Raw genomic sequence first — 24,740 nt, 5'->3', positions numbered from 1 at the left:
CCCATGCACAACAAACTCTTAGGTTTATCCGGATTCTATAAAATTTGTTGTTTGATATTTTTATTTAAAAATTTCTAAAGTAATCCAATTTCAATGTAATCCATCATATATAACGTTAACCTTATTTCATTCTCTTCTGTTTTGCATTTTGCTCTTATTGATCAAAGATGGCGTTAATAATCCCAAAAAAAAGAAAATTAAAGCAATTAAACGTTCTCGTTCGATCTTGTGATCAAGCCTTGATGTTTTGCTTATAGCATACTGAGATCAACTTGTTAATTGCAGATAAATAGCATGGAAATTTTATCAGGTGTTGCATCAAAGCTTGGAGAATTATTGGCGGATGCAACCATAAACCAAGCTCGCTATCTGCTCTGTTTCAACAGCATAGATAAAGAACTTAAGGTTAAAGAAACCAATTTGAAGGAGGCACGAGGTGGCATCAATGAAAGAGTAGAAGAAGAACGACAAAAACACCGCGCCATTGTAATCGAGAAAGATGTAGAGAAGTGGCTGGAGGATGTAGACAAAGAAATGGCCGACGTTCAAAATTTGAAAGCAAAGATAGATGAAAAGAAGAGTTGTCTTAATGGATGGTGTCCTAATTGGGGTTGGCGATACTGGCTGGGTAGAAAAGCTTCAAAGAAGACTAGCAAGTTGTCCGATCTGCTACAAGACCGCAGCAAATTCAGCACAGTTGCCCGTCCTAAACCTCTAACATTAGAGAGAGAATTAAGTTTACCAAGTTATTTTTCTTCTACCTTCGAGACCACAGAATCAGCTCGCAATCAGATCATTGACGCCCTGAAAAAAGCGAGCATAAAGATGGTGGGATTGCATGGTCTCGGTGGCGTAGGAAAGACAACCCTGGCAAAATTTGTGGGCAATCAACTTCGGCAACAAAAGGATTTCGATAAGGTGGGGATAGTCACTGTGTCTCAGGATCCAGATATAATAAAGGTTCAAGGTGAGCTGGTAAAGTCGTTAGGCTGGGAGTTAAATGAGATAGATGAAAAAGAGAGAGCAGATCGATTGCGGTTGATGTTTTCTGAGAGTAAAAGCAGCAAAATCCTCATAATCCTTGATGATGTTTGGAAACAACTCGACTTGGAGAAAAAATTAGGTATTCCCATTAGTGATAGAGACAGTTGTTGCAAAATCCTTCTAACCAGTCGCAAAAAGTCAATTTGTGGTTTTTTCGGTTGTTACCCACAGATTGAACTTGGTACACTAACACCAGAAGAAGGATTGACTCTCCTAAAAATGAATGCCCGTATTAATGTAAACGACTCCTCCTTGGATGGTGTTTCAAAACAAGTTGCTGACGAATGTAAGGGGCTGCCTTTAGCTATTGAAGCTGTTGGAAGTGCACTAAGAGAAAAAGGATTTGATGATTGGAATCTAGCACTATCTAACCTAAGGGAAGCAAAACTCTATGCAATAGAAGGTATTGACAAGGATGACCAAGACGTTTACGGTTGTCTCAAATTCAGTTACGACAATTTAAATAGTGAGGAGTCCAAGTTATGCTTCTTGTTGTGTTCTCTGTTTCCAGAAGATTATGAGATTTATTTGGAGGATTTGGTTGGATACGCAGTAGGGGTTATTTGGTATCAATGTGCTCCGTCAATAGAAAATGCCAGAAGCCGACTGCATGGAACAATTAACGCGCTCAAAGCTGCGTCACTGCTGTTAGACACTGGTAATGACAGATCTGTGAAAATGCATGACATAGTTCGTGATGTAGCCATATGGATAGGCTCAATAGTTCTAGAGGAGAAGAAATTTTTTAGTAAAGTTGGCATTGGATTAGCAGAACGGGCAATGAAAGAAGGCCTGGAACAATACAGAGGAATCTCTTTGGTGGGAAATAAAAAAGAAGAGCTTCCTAGTGGTTTGGTATGCCCTAACCTTCATATTTTGCGATTGGAGAATCCTGAATACGACCACCGATTGCAAGTTCCAGAACAATTTTTTGAAAGGATGCCGGCATTGAAAGTTGTCACTATAATAGGTGGAGTTCTTTCACTTAAATCGCTTCAGATCCTCACCGACCTCCAGGTTCTGCAGTTGATTCGATGTGAGGTGAGTGACGCGTCTTTCCTTGGAAAGTTGAAGAGGCTTGAACTTTTTTTTCTCGAGCAGTCTCCCATTAAAATTCTTGAAGAATTGTCGGATGAACATCGTATATTGAAACTTCTGTATATTGCTACTGGCTCCATTTCTCCCATTACGATAAAAAAATTTCCTCATTTGGAAGAATTTTATGGTCGGATAAAAAATTGGGAGGTTGAAGGGATGAGTTCAGAAGAAAGTAATGCTAGGCTTGCTGAGTTGAACTCCCAAACCGACAGATCTGTTGTATGTCTTCCAAAAGACTTTACATTCCTGAAATTGCAAAGATACATCATCCGTAAAGGTAAAGGAGTTGATGATGAAATGGAAGATGGTGATGAAACAAGGAGCTTAATCATTAAGAATTACCCTCCTGAAGCGACCTCGCTCGGTATTTTTTCAGCATTGTATCAAAATCTGAAATTTCTTCGTTTGAGTGGGTTAATAGGTTGTCATAATATTGTGCCAAGCATCGATGAAAGGGGCTTAAATGAGTTGACTTGTCTTGATGTCGGCGATTGCGAAGATTTAGAATGCATAATGGATGCCTCTAAGTCGCCGCATGGAAAGAGTCTCTCAATATTAGCAAAGTTATCTATGGGGGACTTACCAGAACTGAAGTGGATATGGAAGGCGCCCGCCCAACATGTGATCAGTCTCCAAACTCTTACAAAATTGAATGTGCATAGGTGCAACAAGTTGACATATATCTTCACGTTGTCACAAGCTAGAAGTTTGGAGCAGCTTAAAAGTCTCATTGTAAGTGGATGCGAGAGACTGGAATGTATCGTCGAAGCAAAATTTGATCATAATGAAAGGGAAATAAGTGTAGGAGATGGAAATACAATACTTGTGCTCCCTTCGTTGAGAAAATTAACACTTCGTAATCTCCCAGGACTCATCAGCTTCTGTTCAGAAAATTATTATTCAACATGGCCGGCATTGGAAGAGTTAGAACTTCAGAGCAGTCCCAAATTGACCATCAACAATACTGAACTTGAAGCCAATTTGCAGTATCTTGGAGAGGTATGTTCGTTTGTGTTTATGTTTTTTCTTTTCCTTCAATTTTACTCGAAATGATAGTTTAGCAATAAATTTTATGATCAGCCATTAATTATTTGGTCCTGTGGAGATGATGATGATCGTGGATGTGGTGATGATAATAATAATGCTCAAATATCTTAAGGAAATTCCTTTATTTTAGAGCCTAAAACCATTCTTCAAATGAAAGTCATATTTCATTTTGGTTTAGAAAGAATTGATGCAAATACTTCTGAAGTGTATATAATATTATTCAAATTCAATTAAATAGTTGATCAAGCCATATAAATTAATAGAATAATATTTTTTCTAAAACAATCTAATGTCACATTTATATCACTTCACATGATCTCTTTTAACTAATTTCAATTTTTTTTAAAAATCCATTACTTTTTAATTATTTTATTAGTTTACATATGTATTATGATATTTTTGCGGTGTTCATCACTTATCATGTGATAATCCTAGCCGCTAATAGATTTTAATTGCATCAAGTTATTTATTTATTTGTCTCAGAACTTAAAAACTCTAGATGTGGCCAATTGTTCCCATTTGCGTGACACGATTCCAGCACTGTTGAAGCACGGATTAAAAAATTTGGAAAATTTGCGTATTGGAGATCTTGGAGTACAGGTGGTATTTCAATTGGAAGCTATTATCGCTGAAGGAGAAGAAAACAAACTATTCCCATGTTTGAAGTCGTTGGTATTGGAAGGTCTTCTAGAACTGCAAGTATTATATCACGTAGGTCCCACGCATAATTTTAGCCTGCAAAGTCTTGTCGAATTAATGGTAAGCGGGTGCACTATGCTGAGACGTCTCTTCTCATCAACACTTGCTCGAAATCTGTTGCAATTGAAGGAGTTATATATTTTGAATTGCTCGGAATTAGAGCAAATCATTGATGAGGATGAGGATGAGGATCATCTCCAACCTGTATGTTTCCCAAAACTCACAGTTATCTGTGTCCGTCGTTGCCCCAAACTAAAGCATCTATTTCATATCAGCGTAGCTCCAAGTCTTCAAAAACTGGAGTGCCTATGGATAACAGATAATGATGAATTAGAAGAAGTATTCTGGCATAAAGATGGAGCAGACGTCACGGATTACAATGAAATTGTTATGAATGAACTTCGGGACTTGGAAGTGACAGATTTACCAAACCTCACCAACTTTTGGCCTGCGGGTTATCAGATCCCATTTCCATGTGCCAAGTCTGTAGATGTTAATAATTGTCCCAAGCTTCGTCTAAATTCAGAAGGAGATAGATGATTCCAAGAATTCTGGAGCACAGGTCAACTCTTGAGAACTTTAGTTAATTGACTCTATACATAGTTGGTTCATGTTTTCGTTTGTGATAGCTAATTGATCTATCCTAAAATCAAAATTTCTCTTTCAATATATATGTGTTATATTATAATTTTCTCTGTTTGTTTGTTTTTTTATATCATTTTATTCATCATTCATATTTAATGCCCAATTTATTGGTTGGATATATAGGCACAGCAAACTACAGACGAGGAGATGCCAATGAAGACGCCAGCGAAGAAAAAGATGGCAGCGAACATAAATGATTTTAAAAAATTCCAAAAATCCAAAAAAAAAAAAGCTTCGTTCAGCGTCTTCAGTTCGCAGAAGAAGCTAAAAATAAGCTTTGTTCTATACTTGTTTAATATTTAGTGCATGCTCAAATTGTGAAGAATAAAGTTTCAAGGTTTTGTTGTATGTATCTCAAGATTTATTCAACTTCAAAATTCACATGTTCCGTTTGCGATCATTGTTTCTTTAATTGTTTAAATTTTGACAAAATTGATGGCCTTTTCGATGGGCATTAATTGGGCCAATTTAGTAGTAGCACACATTTTGGGCATTTATGGGCATTTTTGATCAAAATGTTAACATTGTTAGAATAATTTATAGAATTTAAATAAAATGTTATTTTACCCTTGAATTTAAGGGCATTTTTGACTTTGCACCATAACTAATATAATAACTTTAGCTTTTTTAATTATGAAATCGAATTAAACTATTAGATTGATTGGGCATTTATGAATTATGGTTTAGGGTAATTTGTGGATTTAGTTTGTTAATGTAAATTTATGATGATAAATTAAGAAAATAAATTAGAATATTTTTAATTAAGAAAAAATAGAGTTTGTGTGTATTATTGAATATCAATTATAAAAAGTAGTTTTTTGTTTTAATGTTTTAAGCCATTATTTTATTTTGTATTTTGTATATTGAGTGTCTAAATTATCCTTATGAACTCATTAATTACAAACTGCAATTAACATCTTGGAGGTCATAAACTTAGATTGGAAAATTGAACAAATTTAAAATTTTGTAGCAATTTTGATAACATGGTAAGCTTAGATAATTTCTCTTTTTTTTTTGTGTGTTAAATGTCTAAATTACCCTTGTGATGTCTATCACTTTTTAATGAAGTTAATGATTTGGTGGATAAATGATGCATATTGTAAATTTATGGTAGATGAATGATACAACCTAAAAATGTTGTAATATTGTTTATAACAATGCAATTTAAGGGTGGATAGTTGATAATTTCCTAAGTTTATAAGTTAAATAAAAATAATTTTTAACCATTCTAATACATTTTTGTACCAATAATGACATAGGGCTTGAACTTATTTGAAATAATAGCGGACCTGTGCTTTTTTTTTTTTTGGGCTTTAAATAGCTCTACAAATAAACACAATAATAAACATTACGTTTGGCACATATATTCTTTTCTTTGAATTTGCTCATCAATTCACAAAGTTATTGCACTAATTACTTGTCTCAAATATATCTCTTGAAGGAAATTTTGGAACTTTTGTTAATGTTATATTTTGGGATAAATGACAAAACATAAGCATAAAGATTAATAAAAGTTATAGGGAAAATATCACATATCAACAAAAAAAAAAAAAAAGGTTACCAGGCTAATAATAATATTAACTTGAGGCAACCCTCAAATCTTGAAATAACCTTTAAGTATAATTTTGGGTCATAGGCTTCTATATAATATCGGAGCCAAATTTATGCACAAGTGGATTCATATTACCTTACCACATGTAAGGACCAAGCAACAAATTCAGCTTGCACGTGATAGATGGTGATAGGAAAATTATCCCACATTGACTGGAATAGTTACTAGATTAATAGTTTAGCTTGGGGCAACTTATTATGCAGTTGTTTGAACTTGCATCGTGGATGATATCAATTCGTGACTTTGTGGGCCACTTATGTCTTTATGATTAAACCTAAATCTCATAATTCAATATTTATCATAATCAGCTTAGTTTTATCCCTTCGTGTATCTATTTTGTACCCCTATTTTGCAATTCAAATGTTATATTAAACAATATAAACTATAAAAAAAGCTCTTTACCTTCATGTCAACAAAATGCACATGAAATCACAATTCCTTCACTTGCTACCATTAGCCTAAATTTTTTGGTTCATTGTAGAAGAATGCGTATTATTTTTAGAACGTATCAATATTTTTTTTTCCTTGCACGTTCATGTTTTGTGACCAAGATGTCCTTATAGCAAACAAGTTGCTAAGCAAGCCTAGACCACTCCTCAAACTAGCGAAGCAAGAACACTTGAGGAAAATGCTAGAGAGAAGTAGAGCAATATGGCTGAATATGATTGTATTAGTCACAAAGAGAGAATATACAAGAGAGTTTTTTACAAAAGCTAGAGAGCTTGTGTGTGTGCCGGAGTATTTGTGTGTGTGGTGTGGTTGGTGGGCAAATGAGGCGGCCCACCCCTTTTCAAATCAGCTTCTTTTTATGATTTTGTGATTTTCAATCGTGGTCTGTTTGTATTCTGCTTGAAGTTGAGATTTCTTAGATTTTGATTCCCTTGAATTATTAACTTAATTAGTGGACTGTGTGGGAACATAATGTGGTTGGCCGACTAAATTTCTTTTGGTGTTCGATTTACCCTTGGTTTCATTTCTTATTACTTTTTTTTTTGAAATGATTTCTTATTACTTTTAGAAAGTATAACATTGCAAAGATGTTATATCTTGCAGCATAGCTTTTGAGCAAAGGCAGACTATTGTCTACAGTAATCAAACTTAAATTATAGGAGCTTGTTACGGTACCGACTCGGTATATAACACAGCAAATGGGGCGCTTCCACGCGTTGCAGGAGAGAGGAAAAGCAACCCAAACTTAGTTGATGCAAGACCAATGTGGACTCAGCTGTTAGTTACAGAATCTGCAACTTAGCTGAGTCCTAAATTATAATGTTCTCTAAGTTTCTGATGTCTTTTAATTTTAATGGATTTGTGATCAAAATTGACTTTTACAATAACTTTGTATCTCAACTAATTTATGTGTTTTTGCTTGGTTGATATCATTTCTTGACTACTTTAGACCATTAGGGGCAGATTATGTGATATTTTAGTGCTTTCCTGAAATCAGTTGTTCCTCATAGTGGTACTTCTATCAAATCATGATGTGCCTTATTTAGGAACTTCAATATGCTTTCCCTCTCAGATTGGCACAAAGCAGTGGCAATATTATGAGTTTGGTCCAGAAGTAGTTCCTGAACTTGTTTGTCTTCCTAGAACGGCAGGGGCAATAGAAGTCTACTATAGGTAGATCATCAGCTTCTGCAGTTCATTGACACATAAAGACCTGTAGCTGTAGTGATGTTTCAGCGATTTCATAACTTATACAATAGAACAAAGTTTACAAGATTAGAAACTCAAAAACCCATTTGTCTTATTGTTTAGAAGTTCTCATTTGAAGCCTGATTCGCAAAACCAGTCATAAACTTTAGAACCAAAAAATGTCCAATACAATGTGGGAAATTTTTGGTATTTGGATAACAAAATCTAAATTCAGTACCCCGTTTTGAAGCAGCAATTAAACTGAAAAAAATCAATGGTGGAAAATGCTAATAGCCACGCATTTAGTTATGTGCCTCAAGTTGTAAGAGAGCAAAGAAAGAAAGAGAACTGTTTAACCGAAATCAAGGGTGTAATTAGGCCTGCTAAGCCGTATGTATTGGTGATTGTGGAAAGAGATTTTATAATAATGACAAGCTTGTTAATCATTCTAAGCAAATTCATGAGGGCGAATAAAAGAAAAGGTCGAATCAAATACAATCAGCTAGAGGGAAGGTGAGAGTGCTTTTGGTTGGCAACTATTCAATAAAGATGGAAAAAATATAAAATGGCTGCAAGCGCAATTTTGACTCTAAAAGTGGGTTATGGTTTTGCAGATGAGTTGAAAAGAGCATGGTTTTTGGTTAGGATGGTGTTAGATAAGCCACAAGATGCCGATGTTTTGTTGAGGAATTATATGGTGGATATGGTGGACAAAAGAAGGTTTGGGTGTTTGGTGGTTGTTGTAGGGGATATGAATGATGGGGTGTTGAAGAGAATTGCTAATGCTTTTTTTTTCTTGGAGCGATTTATTAATGGGGAAGTAAGGAAGGAAGTCGTATTAGTTGTGATGGAAGGACTGGGATGTTTTGAAGAGATTAGAGGGTACTTATAATCCAGATGTGGAGAAAAAGCACTTGATTGGGATGATGTAAGTGGATGCAGACATTAATGATATAACTCATGCCGAGCGATGCAGATTGTATTCAGAAGAGAGATAACAATGCTTGGTGGGAGCTGGAATCTTCTGATGCAGAAGCCACTTCATAACAATTGGGCTAACAGCAATACATATTTTGTGACTAGGTAAAGTTCCATTTCATTTTCTTGCTAGAATTTTTGGAAAGTTTCTAATGCATGAAAGCATGAAATAATTGTTCCTTGTTGCAAATAATGCTTTAAGCATTATTTATATGGCTTCCTTTTTTTAAAAGGAAAAAAAAAAAGATTAATAGGCATGGTATCCTAAACCATATAATTACAGAACGTTGGGACATTCACAGCTCAACTTCAGTGGAATCTCTGTCTCATTTTGGGGAAAATATTTTGAACCTGTTGATACGGCTATGAATGTGCTCAATATGGGACTAGATCAGATGTTTTGACAAAGATTTTGTTGGGTTTTGGAAATTGAAAGTGAAAGATCAGCTAGGTGCTTCTTGTTTTGGATTCAGACTTCATGTCCAAGGTATACCTGTCTTGAATAGCAAATAGTCCTTTTGTTTTTTTTGTTTTACCCTGAATTATCAGTCTGCCTTTGAAAAAATCTTTGATATGTGCTGGAAGATGTAATATTTTGACTTGATTTTCTTGAATGAGAAGGTTCGAACCTCAAACCTTTTATTTTCAACACGAGATTTTATTATCTCAACTAGGATAATTAGTTAAACTTTTGTATTAAATTTGTTGCCAGCAACGTCATGCTTTTGAAGTACCACTCAATCTTTTATACTTAATGAGATAGATCTCATGTATTAAATAGTTAATTCCAATAATTTTGTGAAACTATTTATCACTCCATCCTACTATAAATATTTAATCAATTGTGTGAGGATCTACATATATATTTCAAGTGTCGTTTACACTAATTTCTATCGCATACGTTTGGACAGAAAGGGGACGATAAAGTTGTTCTTGGAATCTTTATTTCGTTGCGTGGCAAGTGTGCTAACATTTTCATGTGACAGTCAATTTTGTCTTAAAGGACAGCCAATTTTTTCCTTTTGCATATACCCATTGGACTATCAACAATTAATGGGGATACATATACAAATTACACACTCATATATCTCCCCAATAATCTCTGTGTGTGCTTCTCTTTCTTTGATACCATACATTTTTTAGCCATTCTACTTGGCTTGTGGAAACTCAAGACTCAATTTCAGAAGACAAAATTGAAAAATGTGATTTGAATGTCTTACAAGTGCTTTTTCTGCTATAAAACCATTTTGCTGAATTGGTGCTTACTTTGGAACCCAACCCATCAATAAATATTGATTCTATTTTAAGAAAGTGGGCGAGAAAATAGCGACGATATAATGGCATAAATTTAAAAAATTGGTAATTTGTTTTACAATTTTTACCAAGGTTTCTTTTTAACAGAAGATATATGAATTTTTTTCTTTTTAATTTGTCAAATGCAAAGAGAGATAAATAAAATTTGAGTTGCCGAATTCTTGATGAGCTGTGCCAATTTTGGAATATTCCAATGTAATAAAAAAATGTGGAATTGCATTTGGAATATGGATGGCAACGGGGTGGGGTGGGGGTGGGGAGGTCTACCCCATTCCCCACCCCGTTAGAAATTTTTGTCTCCATTCCCCACCTCATTCCCTAATAAATTTAGTGGGGGTGGGAATGGAGAATCCTCATGTGGGGAATGATTTCCCCATCCCCACCCCATTCCCTATTTATCTATTTTATAATATGTATAAATATATTATTTTAGTAAGTTCAAAATTAGAGACTTAAAATAAAATCATCATCATATTATAAAGTATTTAAATTCTTTTAAAAAAAATCTAAAAGTTTGAAACAATATCTTAAAATGATATTAAAAGTGAAAAATATTTAAAGAGCGTAGCACCTTAAAAGAGAAAATAAAATATAATAATGTTTCAGGGTTGAAAAATTTATAGGATTTTCTTTCATTCATATCTTGTTTATATTGCATAAAAATTAAAAAAAATTATTAATTGACATTATAATTGATAAAATAAAAATTATTAAATAAGAATTAAAAACATATTTATATATAATGGGGATTGAGGTGGGGGTGGGGTGGGGAGTACAAAACCAAACCCCACCCCATTAAGAATTTGGAGATTATTTTTCTCCCACCCCATTCCCAAAAAATTATTCAAAATTTTTCCCATTTTGGGTGGGGCTTCATGGGGCCCTAAACCCGTGGAGGATTTTGTCATTCCTAATTTGGAAGAGTATTCTGTAAAATGATTTTACTGAATCATATTTTTTAAAAAGATATTTAAATGCCTTCTTTTTTTCTTCTTTTTCCGCACACATTTCAATTGTTTTTCATGATAAAAAAATGTTGTCGTTGCTTCATTAATTTTTATAAATTATATAAAAATAGTTTTAACCATTTTACTTCATTTTTATCCCAATAATGACATATGGCTTGAAATTATCTGGAATCATAATGAATCGAAATGTCTTTTTTTGGCTTTAAAATAGATCCACAAAATAAATGCAATAGCAAACCTCACACTTGCCATATGTATTATTTACTCCAAACTTCCTCATCAAAACAATAATATTATCGGAAAAATTATTTGCAATATCACTTAAATGCAACAATAAGTCATAAATGAGTTAAGTCAATAAATTCTCAAAAGAATATTTCATCCGTCACAATTTTTTTATCCAAAAGTTATTCCAAATAATATGATACTCATCAATTAATTAGTGAGATAATACAATTAATTAACTCAAATCTTGTAAAGATTAACAATCACTTAATATATTGCATATCATTTGAAATGAAACTTGAGATACCTATTATTATACATTTGGTCACCAAAGTTCAAATCTTAGGGGCAAGGGATAAAAATTGAATTTGAACTTTACCCACTTCTTTACCTTTAAAAAATTTTTTAAAAAATAAATAAATGATATTTTTAAAAACAAAAAAAATTAATAAAACTTTTAAAAAAAAATACAAATGAGCATATTAAACGAGATTTATGGCTTAATTGAAGTGAAACGCGCTTTTGACATAAAAAATTATATGACTCCAGGCGGCACCTTACCTAGTCTTGGTCAAATTATTAAATGTAAATAAATTTGTAGAAAGTATGACCGAACTAATACAATAATTAGGGTTGATCATCATTGTTGTAACATTTTAATACAATAATTAGGGAAAAGCTAAGCTACGGATACCAACATCTTAAAACTTATAAACAAAAGAGTTGAACTATTGCACCCCTCATGAAACTCTTTTTTTTTTAAATTCTATTTATTTTATTTTCAAAAATATCCTTTTTTTAAATACACTTCTAATTTTTCATTTAAATTTTTCATTGTTTAAACTCAAAATGGTGCTACGCTATTTTTCATTTCTTTTGCAATTTTATTATTACCCTACGCACAAATTAAAAACTTTTATGAGAGATAAATTTTTTAATGTTAATCATTGGCTTAAATTATATATATTATCTTATAATTTTAAAGCTATCTTAAGCACACAAATATTTAATCAATAAGAAATTTGAAAAAAAATAGATTATTTTAAATTTATACAATTTATTTTAATTAGATACAAAGCAACCTGTAGAAAATTAGATGAGTAATTTGTTTTAAAGAAAAAACTATATTGTTTAATTCTATTGTCTTTAAGTGTAATTTTATTTGAAGTAGAATTTTATAAGGATAATGAAAGGGTGCCAATAACTTCACTTTAAATAAAAAATTACCATCATATAAAAATAGACGATCAAGAGAGTTTTTCACATCAAAGGATGTAAATTAATTTTTCACCCAACCAATGACATATATAAATAGTGTTGAATTATATTATTGGAATTTAGACTCATTTCCTCCCAAGGAATTCTAAATTTAAACCCAATTCTCTTACACAAAAATTTATTCTTCTAACTTTTCTTAACAATTAAAACATTAACTTTCACTTCAGGCATTTATAATAGATACACCACTTAAGTAGTCTCTACCAAACTTAGGAAATTCGAAAGGAGAGAAAGTTAATTAGAAAATTGACAGTTTTGTCACTTCCAATCTTTTTTATTAAATTTTTGTAACATGTGTACTTACTTTTCCTTATTGATTGGGAAATACAAACTGAAAACATACAACACATAACAATATTCTGGGAGCTTCCGTCCTACTTTTTTCTTCTAATAATTGGTTTGAACTTTCTTAGTTTTGGATTGCAATATTTCTAGCAAATTAGAATCATCAAATTTGTTATGGTTCTTAATTTCTTCTTCTTAGAATATCACTTACAAGTTTTGCTTTCGGAATAGGAGAATACAAACTAAGTTTAATTCCAATTCTGATAGAGCAATGCATTGGAACATGCATCAATTTTCGTGTCCCACAAGGAAAAAAAATCTAAAGTATCTTTGTCACATTGTTGATTTTGGTCCATCTCTTTATATGGAAACTACTTTTAGAATCTCCAAATAAATTCGACGACATGAAAGTTCTACCTAATTAACCCTTGGAAAAAAATTGACAGCTGAAGCTTCCCAATTAGATTTTGCGGTGACACAACAGTATCACCTATAAGTAATTGAATCATATGCACAAACACAGGATCAGATTCCCTTACAATTCCAGAAAAAAACAATTGTGATACACAGTTATTATCACTGTGAGTATGAAGTGGTAAATATAATTAGGGATGACATGACAGTGTACAGGGTTTGATGTGAGTTTGTTATTACACCGCGGGTTTTTTTAATTTAAGATTTGTTAAACGGTCTAAACCTATTGAATTTAAAAATATGAAGGGAAATCTCAATCGACTATAAAAAAAAAAAGAAAAATGCATAAAAACTTTCAATTTATTGTTTTTAATTTGTATCACTCGTGTGCTATGCCATTGACATTTGACAGCTTTATAATATTAAACGGAATTTTAGTAAAATGAGTATTTTACCCTTAAATTTTAAGGTTATTTTTTTTATTTTGTAGCATAAAACAATAAAATGAAATGAAAGGAAAAGAGAAATAGAACAAAAATAAATAAGAGAACAAATTGACCAAATTAAAAGTTTTTTGTGTATATATATTTATAGTAGAAATCTTTTGACCGACGGTTGATAGTTTTTTAAATGTCATAAATTATTTACTGCGAGCAATATAAATGTGTACAAAGCTTATCAATCCAACATAATATTTAAAGCAAGAAAAACACAATAAACAAATAATGTATCAAACCAATCAGTCTAAAACATAAACTTTCGAAGCATGGAATGTACTAGTCCATGAAAACGCCGCGTTTTATGTTTAATGCGTCTTGGTCAAGTGCCTGAAGTGAATGCATATTTCTGAATAATACATAACATGCTCTGAAAATTAAATGCGGAAGTTTTAGAACCTAACCTCCAGTCATTGATGTGTTTTGCAATTGTTTGCTTTCCGATTTTGATACTTCTATAGCTTCGGTAATCATTAATATTAGAAAGTTGTATACACAATCTACATGAGCTGAATCTAAGCATTACATACAATACACGTGAGCTGAATCTAAGCATTCATAATAACCTTAACTAACTTGCTGACTCAGCTTTACACGTTTTCAATTCTAGCAGACTTAACCAACTCACACGTGCAACAAACTTTATCAGCTCACTAACTATCTTAACATGACTTTAGGAGGTGTAATACACATACACCAATTTAATTGCCCTTGTGATATTATCAATGGACACTTGGCAAAGCATTAGAGGCGTACGCTTACTATAAATAGATGGCCTCCCTTTGTAATTGATACATCTAAAATGATTAGCGAGACACTAACTTGAAGTATGGGGGGGCGGAAGCGTAGAATCTGCATTTTAATATTTGGCTTGCTTATTATCATTTTGTTCCCTTCGTCTTCTTATCATTTATATTGTTTACATGCGAACTTTGATACTTCCCAATTTATTTCACCACAAAGCCAAAATTCTCATTATAACTCATTTCTCATTTTTAATAATCAGTCAAATTTTGTTGTGCTTATTGTTAAGTAAATAAAAGCATCAGGTCGGCCATGCTATTATTTCCACGCTGGCATGAATCACCTCAACCAAATGGTACGAGCAGAACACGGAGACGAACATGGTCCGACCAGAGACGAGTACCAACCAGAGGTATATTCCGAGCCGATACTCATCCCCCGAAAAAGTGGGAACACGATCCCACAGAATCACGGTAGTTGCGCTTTTTCCAGAACCGTTGCGAGAGATGCGAGATCCCACGTTTGCCCACAATGTAGCAGTTAGAGTCCCATGAGGGGCGGCCACCACCCGAAAAAAGGGGAATGAAGGCTAAACAGGAACGTGGGACAGCGGCTATAAAAGAAGAAGAAATCGATGAAGAAAAGGACAGAAAAACTGAGAGAGGGAAAACGCTGCCAAATTGAAATCAGGCTATTTTCTTACAAACTTCGAGAAAATTAGAAACCATTCTTGAATCTAAATTTAACTGTTTTCCCGTAAACACCTTGTGCTAACTTAGGCATCGGAGGGTTTACGCCGGCAAAGCCACCGGCGTCTCTGATCCGTTTTTGGTGAACGCAGGTCTGGTAAGGGAGAGGAGAGTGATTCCAACCCCAGTGGTTCGAGCAACAGCTGATAACGTAAACGTTGGTGAAAGAATCTGGTCGGTCAAAGGGCGAGCAGATTTCAGCATCAACATTTTGGCGCCGTCTGTGGGGAGCTAAGCAAAAAGCTTCTGTTGATAGCAAGAAGAGAAGGGAAGCAACTGAAAAGCAATGGAGACAGGAGGAAGTAGTGCACAAGGGGGTGATATGAGGCTTAACGATTCCGTGACGCTGAGGGAGATAGCCAGTGAAGCACGGGAAAAAGCCATGTTCGACCGGATGGAACGGATGGAAAAGCAGATGGAGACCTTGACAACCATCCTGCATGAGCTGTGGAGCGAACGAAGGGTAACCCAGGAGGAAAGGGTGAGAGGTGGTGGAGTGGCATCAGGTCCCGATAGTGCGAGGAGAAGTCAAACCACCGGGAGATTTGGTGGCGAGAGAGGTAACATACCTCTGCGGGGAGAATTTCTTAGAGAGGAAGAGCAGTCCCCGGCCAGACAGATTTCTGACGAGGACGACGGGGTGGCGTATGCAGAGGAAACAGAGTTGAGGCAATACTTGCATGATGTAGTGCAAGAGCGGGATCAAGTTGCAGCACGTGACCCTGGTCGTGCAGTGCAGCTGGAGGAGGAAGTGCGCAGACTAGCGCAGATAATTGACGACATGCAAGGAAGGAGCAGAGCTCCTGGTTGGAGGATAATGCTGGACGGAGAATCACCGCTCGCAGCAGAGATCATGAGGGCAATTATTCCGAGAGATTTCCGCCTCCCAAACCTTAGATACTCGGGAAGAACTGATCCGCTGGTGCACATAGAGCGCTTCAACGACATAACTGGGGTACAAGGATTATCTCAATCCCAAAGGTGCAGGGTGTTCCCACTATCCCTTGAGGGACGTGCACGAGAGTGGTACAGGAAACTTCCTCGGGGCAGCATTAAAACCTTCGAGCAGATGTGCCAGGAATTTGCAGAGCAGTTTAGTGGGGCAATGGCACCAGAAGATGACATGATGGAGCTGAAAAGCATGAAACAAGGGAAGGCTCCTCCGACCCGCACCTCTCCCACAACACAAACATAGCCGAGAGAACCCTCCACCCGTTCGGGTGTAGCTGACCTGGGGCCAGGTGTATACCTCCCAATATCTTGGCAAAATAACGCCGAAGGGGTAGCCGAGCTCCTAGTTTGAAGCTCTCTAGGTGCATCGTCACATACCCCTGCGGAGGCTGACTAGGAACGTCACCCTTCCCAGGAACTACAAGGAGGACCTCCTCAGAAATGTCGTAGAGGTTCCTAAGCTTGAATAGGTCAGTTTGGGTGGTGGCACAGGCTATGTGGTCGATAGGGTAAGAATCCGCCTCCACCCTATGCCCAAGGTTTCTTTTCTTAGGTGGTCAGCTCGGCTCGGAGCTGCTTCCCTCACCATCACCCACTTCTGCAGGGACCCCAACCCCACCAGAACTATGGTTCTCACCAGAGCCCGACGCAGGTCCTCCTCTATTTCCAACAAGCTCTAGGTCAGGGGAAGATGAAATGGTCAAGGGACGAGGGTACTCAAGGGTATCCCTACCATGGGAGAGGCCTACACTACTAGAGGGATGTAAAAAATCAGTGGGTATTGCCAAGTTAAGGCGTGAATCCTCTTATTCTTCGTCACCCTCATCTACAATCAATTTCCTTCTCCGATTTGACATATCGGAGTCCCAAAAGGAAACCAAAACAAACCCAACTATACGAACACAAAAAGGGCCAACACAGAACCCAATCAACAATAGCCAAAGAAGAAGTTAAAGGCTATACCTGGAATAGACTGACACTGATAGCGCTGCCGTGACAGAGAAAACACCCAGCAAATGGATACTCCGGACGGGGGAAGTGTGAGCAAAATTCAGAGAAAGATTTGGTTAACGGCGGAGAAACGAATAATAAAATGATGATGACTTTTATCTAGGGATTTGAAACGAAAAGGGGGAAATTGAAGCGTTTAAGTGATGGGATATGCCAGCTCACTCACCATATATCGAGGATGGATAGCCCGTCGTTTCAAATTTCAAATACGAAGAGTCGGGAAGCGCCACGTCACCAACCGTTACAAGAGACCAGGCTAGATGCAAGCCCAGATATGCAATGGACATGCTCATTAAGGCCCATGCTCAGGTCGGAATCTCCCCAGGAGAAAAACGGTACCTCAGATCCGTCCCGGCATAGCAGAAGACCAGATGAGAAGCCCCCGGGCTGGTAAGATTCGACCATCAGTTTCTACTCTTAACTCATTTCACTCGCAAGACCAGAAACTGGGGGACTGGTGTTAAGTAAATAAAAGCACCAGGTCGGCCATGCTATTATTTCCACGCCGGCATGAATCACCTCAACCAAATGGTACGAGCAGAACACGGAGACGAACATGGTCCGACCAGAGACGAGTACCAACCAGAGGTATATTCCGAGCCGATACTCATCCCCCGAAAAAGTGGGAACACGATCCCACAGAATCACGGTAGTTGCGCTTTTTCCAGAACCGTTGCGAGAGATGCGAGATCTCACGTTTGCCCACAATGTAGCAGTTAGAGTCCCATGAGGGGCGGCCACTACCCGAAAAAAGGGGAATGAAGGCTAAACGGGAACGTGGGACAGCGGCTATAAAAGAAGAAGAAATCGATGAAGAAAAGGACAGAAAAACTGAGAGAGGGAAAACGCTGCCAAATTGAAATCAGGCTATTTTCTTACAAACTTCGAGAAAATTAGAAACCATTCTTGAATCTAAATTTAACTGTTTTCCCGTAAACACCTTGTGCTAACTTAGGCATCGGAGGGTTTACGCCGGCAAAGCCACCGGCGTCTCTGATCCGTTTTTGGTGAACGCAGGTCTGGTAAGGGAGAGGAGAGTGATTCCAACCCCAGTGGTTCGAGCAACAGCTGATAACGTAAACGTTGGTGAAAGAATCTGGTCGGTCAAAGGGCGAGCAGATTTCAGCATCAACACTTATGTTTTCCTTAATTTTGTTTTCTTTCTTTTATACAAACTAGGATTTCTTTACAATTTATTCTGTTGTGTTAGAATGAATTTTTTTTTTCTCAACACTTGTTGCTTCTTACATGCTGTTGTTTGAACTCCCCTCATGGATGATATCAAATTCATGGCTTTGAGCGCCACTTATGTTCAAGATTATAACTTTATGTTTACTCTAAACCTTATCATTCATTGTGATTAGCTTTGTTTTTGTCACTTTGTTATCTATTTTGTACCCTTATTCATGTTAACAAAATGTACATGAAATGACAACTCTTTCATTTGGCACCATTAATCAAAATTTATAGGATTTGTCTATTTTACCAAGAGGAATGCTCTTTATTTGGAGATTGTATCAATTTTATTTTTTCTTGTCCAGATTTTGCGAGCGAAACACCCACACGAGTGTAGAATTTATTTTGGTTTGCTTTATTGTATAATAACTTCGCTACCGTTTCTCTTTTAACACACACACACGCATATTTAAATTATTCTGGCTTTTGCTCGAGCACTAGCTAGTAAGCAATTTGAATTCTTGTTTGCGTAGATGAAGTGAAGGGTAAGTGTTGACGACACGAGTACTTACTTGGGTAATTTGTGGCTGGTGAATGGTTATTAATGTTTCCGCCAGAGTGAAAGAGGGATCAGATGAGAAGAAGTTGAGTGGACTTGTTACTGGGATTCCTGTCTGGTAATTCCATTTGAGTGGCAAGTATTCGATGGAGATGGAAAAATATAAAAGGGCTGCAAGGACAATTTTGACTCCAAAAGTGGGTTATGGTTTGGCAGATGAGTTGAAAACAGAGGGGTTTTGGATCAAGACAGTGTTAGATAAGCCACAAGCTGTAGATATTTTGTTGAGGAATCATACGGTGGATATGATGGACAAAAGAAGGATTGAGTGTCTGGCTGTTGTGTTGGATAATTCAGATTTTGTGGAGGTTTTGCACAAGGCAAAGTTGAGGTGTCTGAAGACCCTTTTTTTGGGGGGTTATAAACGATGAGACGTTGAAGAGAATTGCTGATGCTTTTTTTCCTTCGAGTGATATATTAATGGGGAAGGAAAGGAAGGAAGCCATATCGGTTGTTGGCAAATGGAAGGACCGAGATGTTTGAAGACGTCGGAGTGGACTTATAATCCAGTGCTGGAGAAGAAGCCTTGATTGGGATGATGAGAGTGAGGATGCAAATGTTGATGATATAACTAATGCCAGTGATGCAGATTGTATCAAGAATGAAAATAATGGTGCCTGGTGGAAGCTGGAATCTTCCGATTCAAAAGCTACTTCATAACAATCGTGCTGAAGGCAGTTGGTGGTAGTATGTTTGACATATTCTGTGACTAGGTAAAGTTCTCTTACAATCTCTTGCTAGCATTTCTGAAAGCTTGAAATAATTGTTGCTTGTACCAAACATAGTTATATTTATATGGCTTCCCTTTTTTAACTTTAAATGTTGCTGCTGAGAATTAAAAAGATTGTGTTTGGCTTTATGGTATCTTACATAAAATTTTGTCCCAGTTTTCCATAAATAAATCTTGCAAAATTATGATTAAAAAACTAGGAAAATAGAAAGCATAGTCTCTGATAGGCTAGTGGAAGGCAACCTTTGCAGCTCAGGTTTATTGGAATCTTGAATTATATAATCCAATCTTTCACTTGAATATTTCCTGCAACAAAAGGCACAGTTGAAGAAGCAATGGCAGTGGCAGTGGCCAACGTGGTCATGCTGCATTTTCATTTGATGGACTTCACCAAAAAAAGGGGTGGCAGGGGGAAAAGAAGAGATTCACAGGCATGGTTTCTCTTTTTACTCTGTTTTATTTTACTAATGCACAATGTTAGAGAGTAGATTATGTTGCATGCTATTGGATTTGTGTTACTAGAATAATCATATCGTGTTATAGAACATTTGAGCAGTTACAAGTCACAACTTAGCTTCAGTGAAATCTCTCACTCTTTTTGGGGAAAATATTTTGGCGCTGTAAGCTGTTGATACCGCTATGAATGTGCTTAATATTGAAGTAGAGCAGATATGTTGACAGAGATTTTGTGGGGTTTTGGAAGTTGAAGGATTGGCTAGCTGCATCTTTTGCTGGACTCAAGCTTCATGTGCCAAGGTTACATGTTCTGAATACCATAAATTCCTATTGCTTATAATAATTATTTTGTCTTTAAAGAAATCTTTGATATGTCCTAAGACCATCTACTAATTGTAACTTGATATTCAAGCTTGAACCTCAAACCTCATTGTTTTCAACACCAGAGATTTTGCCATCTCAAAAAGAAAAGTTAATTAAACTTTTTGTGTTAAATTTGTAGTTAGTAACGTCATAATTGTCAAGTAACCTCTCGATTTTTTTTACCTCTAATATGGTAATTTGTAAAACTATTTATTACTTCATCCTACCATCCAAATATTTTGTTAATTGTCTGGGGATATGCTATTTTAAATGTCATTTAAACCAATTTCTATCAAAACATGCGAATATTTCGTTGTACAGAAATGGACAGAAAGGAGACCAACATAAACACGGGTATAGTAAAACAAGTTAATAATATTTACCACCACAAACATTAGGTAATTGATTATTTCTACAATATAATTATAACAATGATTATATCAAAAGTTAAGGCATTTCCTAAACATGAATAATCCTTGGCCAATCTTTACTTTTTTGTTAATATCTTTTCAATTGCTTTGCCGTCGTTCCAACAATTTAACAATGCAAATACAAATGTAATAATATTTGGATTTTAGATGGCTTGATATATTTTGTGAGTTGATTTAACATCATTTTTCTAAATAGTGATGCAAGAAAAATTCAAAATGTAAAAACCAATGTTACGGTTGTTTTATGCTTTAAAAGAACAAACGTTACCAGTTCTTATTTATTACATATCCTAAATTTATTTAAGATGCCATAATGTAAAAAATTAATTGATTATGGCAGTTTAAGAATTGATTAAGATTAACTATTAAATCAAAAATTGAGACAAATAATAATATTCTAAAAATAAACGTTTATTTTATGTACCACAAGAGAGCGCCTATAATTGTCAATTTAAAATGGAAAAGTTTGCAAACAAACGATAGACCCACAAGAGAGCGAAAAACACATGAAGTTACATTATATGCAGTAGAGTCTTGATGTTATGCGTGTCGGTACGCGTCAAGATCAAATTTCATATGAAGTATGTTAAGATCTTGAATCTTATTAGGTTTGGCATCTTGTGACAATAATGTTTTATATAAAGAGTGTCTTCGCTAATTATATTTCCCATATAAATTAGAATTATGTCTAATTTGCTATGCTTTGAATCTAAATTCTACGTGGAGAATTTGGAATTTTCCTCAAGTGAACGATTCAGAAGTGTATTTTCGTATTTGCATGCAATTTGAGACGGAGTAAGTTGAATATAGAGATGAATTAATTATTTAATTATACTAATGAGAGCTGTAAAACATCTCGTGTCATTGAATGATCCATGTTTGTTGTAAAAACTTTAGGCCCATTCATGCTTAGGTTCAGGGTTGGTAAAATCCAGATTCGGATTCGCATTCATATTTATATATTTGAATTCGCATAAAAAGATGCGGATCCAGAAGCAGGTAATATCCGCAACGGATACTGGAGGATATTCTGGATCCAGATCCGTAAAAATTAAAATTAAATAATTTAATATATAATTTAAAAGTTCAATAATTTACCTAATAATATCAAATAAAATTCAATCATAATTCAACAATTAATAATTCAACATGAATAACATACAATAATCTCATAAATCTACAAATAAAATATAATTTTTTATTTTTATTTAATTTTAATATATATATTTTTAATTTTAAATAAAATTCAATAATTTACCTAATAATATCAAATAAAATTCAATCATAATCCAACCATTAATAATTCAACATGAATAATATACAACAACATCATAAAACCACAAATAAAATTTATTTTTTATTTTTTCATTTAATTTTTAATTTAAAATAAAATTTATCTGGATCCATGTGAATTCAAAATTTCCATATCCGAATCCACATTTTTTAATTTGCAGACATGAATTTTTCCAAATCCAGCTTTAATTGTCATCCCTACTTAAGTCGTAGCATCTTTGTCATATTGTTCATCAATTCTAATGACGTACATAAAATTTAAGAGTGTATTTAGCATTACTTTTCAAATATTGTTTTTATATTTATTTTATAATATGAATATGATTAATTTTAGTGAATATGAAATTTGTTTTGATAATTTATTTTAAAATAGTATTATTTAAAAAATTATAAAATAAATTATTTGTGGGACTCATTTCTTTTGTCTAATTTAATTTATTATGAAATTTTAAATGCAAAAGAAAGTTACGTGGGTCCATGATAATTATCATACAAATAAAACAAGAAAAAAGTGGCACGGGTGCACTTATAAGGCAAATGTTGTCGAAAACAACAAAATGTTTTTCTCTACTTTTCTTCATTAAAAGTATAAAATAAAATAATTTATTTTTCACCAAATACAACAACATCTCAGAAAAATGTTTCAAAACAAAAAATGACTTACCAAAAACAATATCAAACTAAGCAATTCCTTTTATTTTCAAAATAAAGAATAACAGGTTTTCTTACTTGCCAGTAGCCGTTTAGATTTCATTTAGGGGTGAAAGTGAAAGTGTGAACGTGAAACTAGAGATGGCTAAGGGCTGACCGGCCGACCGGTACTTGGCATGGTACCGGATACGTGTTTGTATAGTATGGCACGGCAGGACACACATAGAGGCTAGGTTAGGCTGTGGAAGAGATGTGGTAAAGCAAGACACATGAAAAAACCAATAATAAACACGCTTCATTAGCAGGCTAGCATACGACCATCGGCCATCAATAGCAAGCAAACCGACATATATCAAAATAAAATTTTCATTAACGTAGAGATTTTATTACTATTGTCTATGAAATTAGAATTATGTATTGTTGTATTACAATTTGTTATTGCAAAATTAGATAATATAGTTGTGTTAATGAAATGTTAATTATTAAATTTTCATTTGAAACTTGTAAGTATTAATATTATGATGGACTATAATCTATAACTGTATGTAAATTCAAGTTAACAACAAAATGTTAACCCTTAAAGAAAATTTTTTTATTATTATTATTATTATTTTGTAGGCTCTAACTTATTAACTAGTATCGCATTCTCTTACTACTGAATTTCACATGAGCTTTAAAAAAAATATATGCACTTAAAAAAAGAACGTTAAGTATGTAGACTTGAAAGAGCATATCAGACACGCCCTCATTAAAAAGAAAAAGATTGCCGTGTCATGTGGAGCCTCTCGTGCGCTCATTCAGACGGACGGTGCAGCCCGTTGGGCACCTTTAGGTGAAACATATTTGTTTGGGGAGCATAATAAAAATAGGATATAAAACAGCTAATAGGATTGCTAACAATGGGATAAATTGGAGTGGTAGAGAATCTCATATTTAGGGGTGGGCAAAAAAACCGTGCACTAGAAAAAATTGATCCGAACCGTTCCATTCCGTTCGGACTAATTTTAATTTTAAAAAATAACTGAAATATATGGTTTGTAAAAAAACCGAAATACAGGTTCGGTATTCGGTTCACTCAGCTGAACCAAAAAACCAAACCGAAAAACCGAGTTATTCTTGGAATTTTTTTTAAATAGACACGTGTTAAATTTTAATCGGTTGCGTGAGATAACTAAAATAGGCATGCACACACACGATTACAGGTATATATATATATTTAAAAATTGTTGTTGGTGTTTGTTTCCAAATTTTCTTTTTATTTTGTGTTGTAAGTTTTAATTGTTGTTATTTTTATTTGTCTTTACAACATTATATTTATGTAGATGGAGTATTGGAGTTTGATTATGTATTTTGAAATCTTAATATTTCATATTTTGTAAGTACCTTATTAGTAGTTAGTAAGATATTAGTGATAAAATGTGTTTTGAATACTTTGTATTTATTGTTAATATTTGTAATGAAATTAGGATAAATTAATTATTGAATAAAATTATTACATTCATGAGGCCTAATGGGCTAACAATTTAGAAATTCAAAATAGGCCCAATAAGCCCAAAACCGAAAAACCGAACCGATCCGAAAAGATCCATTTATGTTCGGTTTTTATTGAGTTCGGTTCTTATTTAGTTCTTTTTATAAAATAACCGATTTAAATCAGTTCTGCTTAATTTTGATCCAAATCGAACCGGACCGAACCGTGGCCACCCCTACTCATATTCCTTGTAAATAATTAGACCACATTGGGAATTGGAGAATTGGTGAAAAATGCCGCGGCTACTTTGGGCCTTAGTTCGGGTGAAATTTTTTCCCCCCTAAGATTTCATT

General features: G+C 34.7%; 1 protein-coding gene and 2 pseudogenes across 6 annotated transcripts in view; all 3 read left to right on the top strand.

Annotated features, from left to right (window-relative positions):
• The window catches only part of LOC107178136 (disease resistance protein UNI-like), an 82,011-nt gene extending 74,165 nt beyond the window's left edge, over positions 1–7,846 (top strand). For 3 of the 6 annotated variants that reach the window (XM_052432288.1, XM_052432287.1, XM_052432289.1), the window contains 3 exons: positions 968–3,141; positions 3,673–4,450; positions 4,657–4,931. In XM_052432288.1, the coding sequence (XP_052288248.1) occupies positions 968–3,141; positions 3,673–4,428 (2,930 nt within the window). In that variant the 3' untranslated portion in view covers positions 4,429–4,450; positions 4,657–4,931. Of the gene's footprint in view, positions 1–285; positions 3,142–3,672; positions 4,451–4,656; positions 4,932–7,198 lie in introns of those variants that run through there. The other 3 variants (XM_052432290.1, XM_052432286.1, XM_052432283.1) reach the window with 3 other exon arrangements.
• A 211-nt stretch (positions 7,847–8,057) lies between these two features.
• On the top strand, positions 8,058–8,715 carry LOC127899259 (uncharacterized; annotated as a pseudogene).
• A 6,935-nt stretch (positions 8,716–15,650) lies between these two features.
• LOC127899258 (uncharacterized) lies at positions 15,651–20,673 on the top strand (annotated as a pseudogene).
• Positions 20,674–24,740: the final 4,067 nt, after the last annotated feature.

This window comes from Citrus sinensis, chromosome 8 (genome assembly GCF_022201045.2).
Source record: "Citrus sinensis cultivar Valencia sweet orange chromosome 8, DVS_A1.0, whole genome shotgun sequence".
Lineage (NCBI taxonomy): Eukaryota > Viridiplantae > Streptophyta > Magnoliopsida > Sapindales > Rutaceae > Citrus > Citrus sinensis.
The sequence above is the reverse complement of the archived record's forward strand: the minus strand, read 5'-3'. Positions and strand labels throughout refer to the sequence as shown.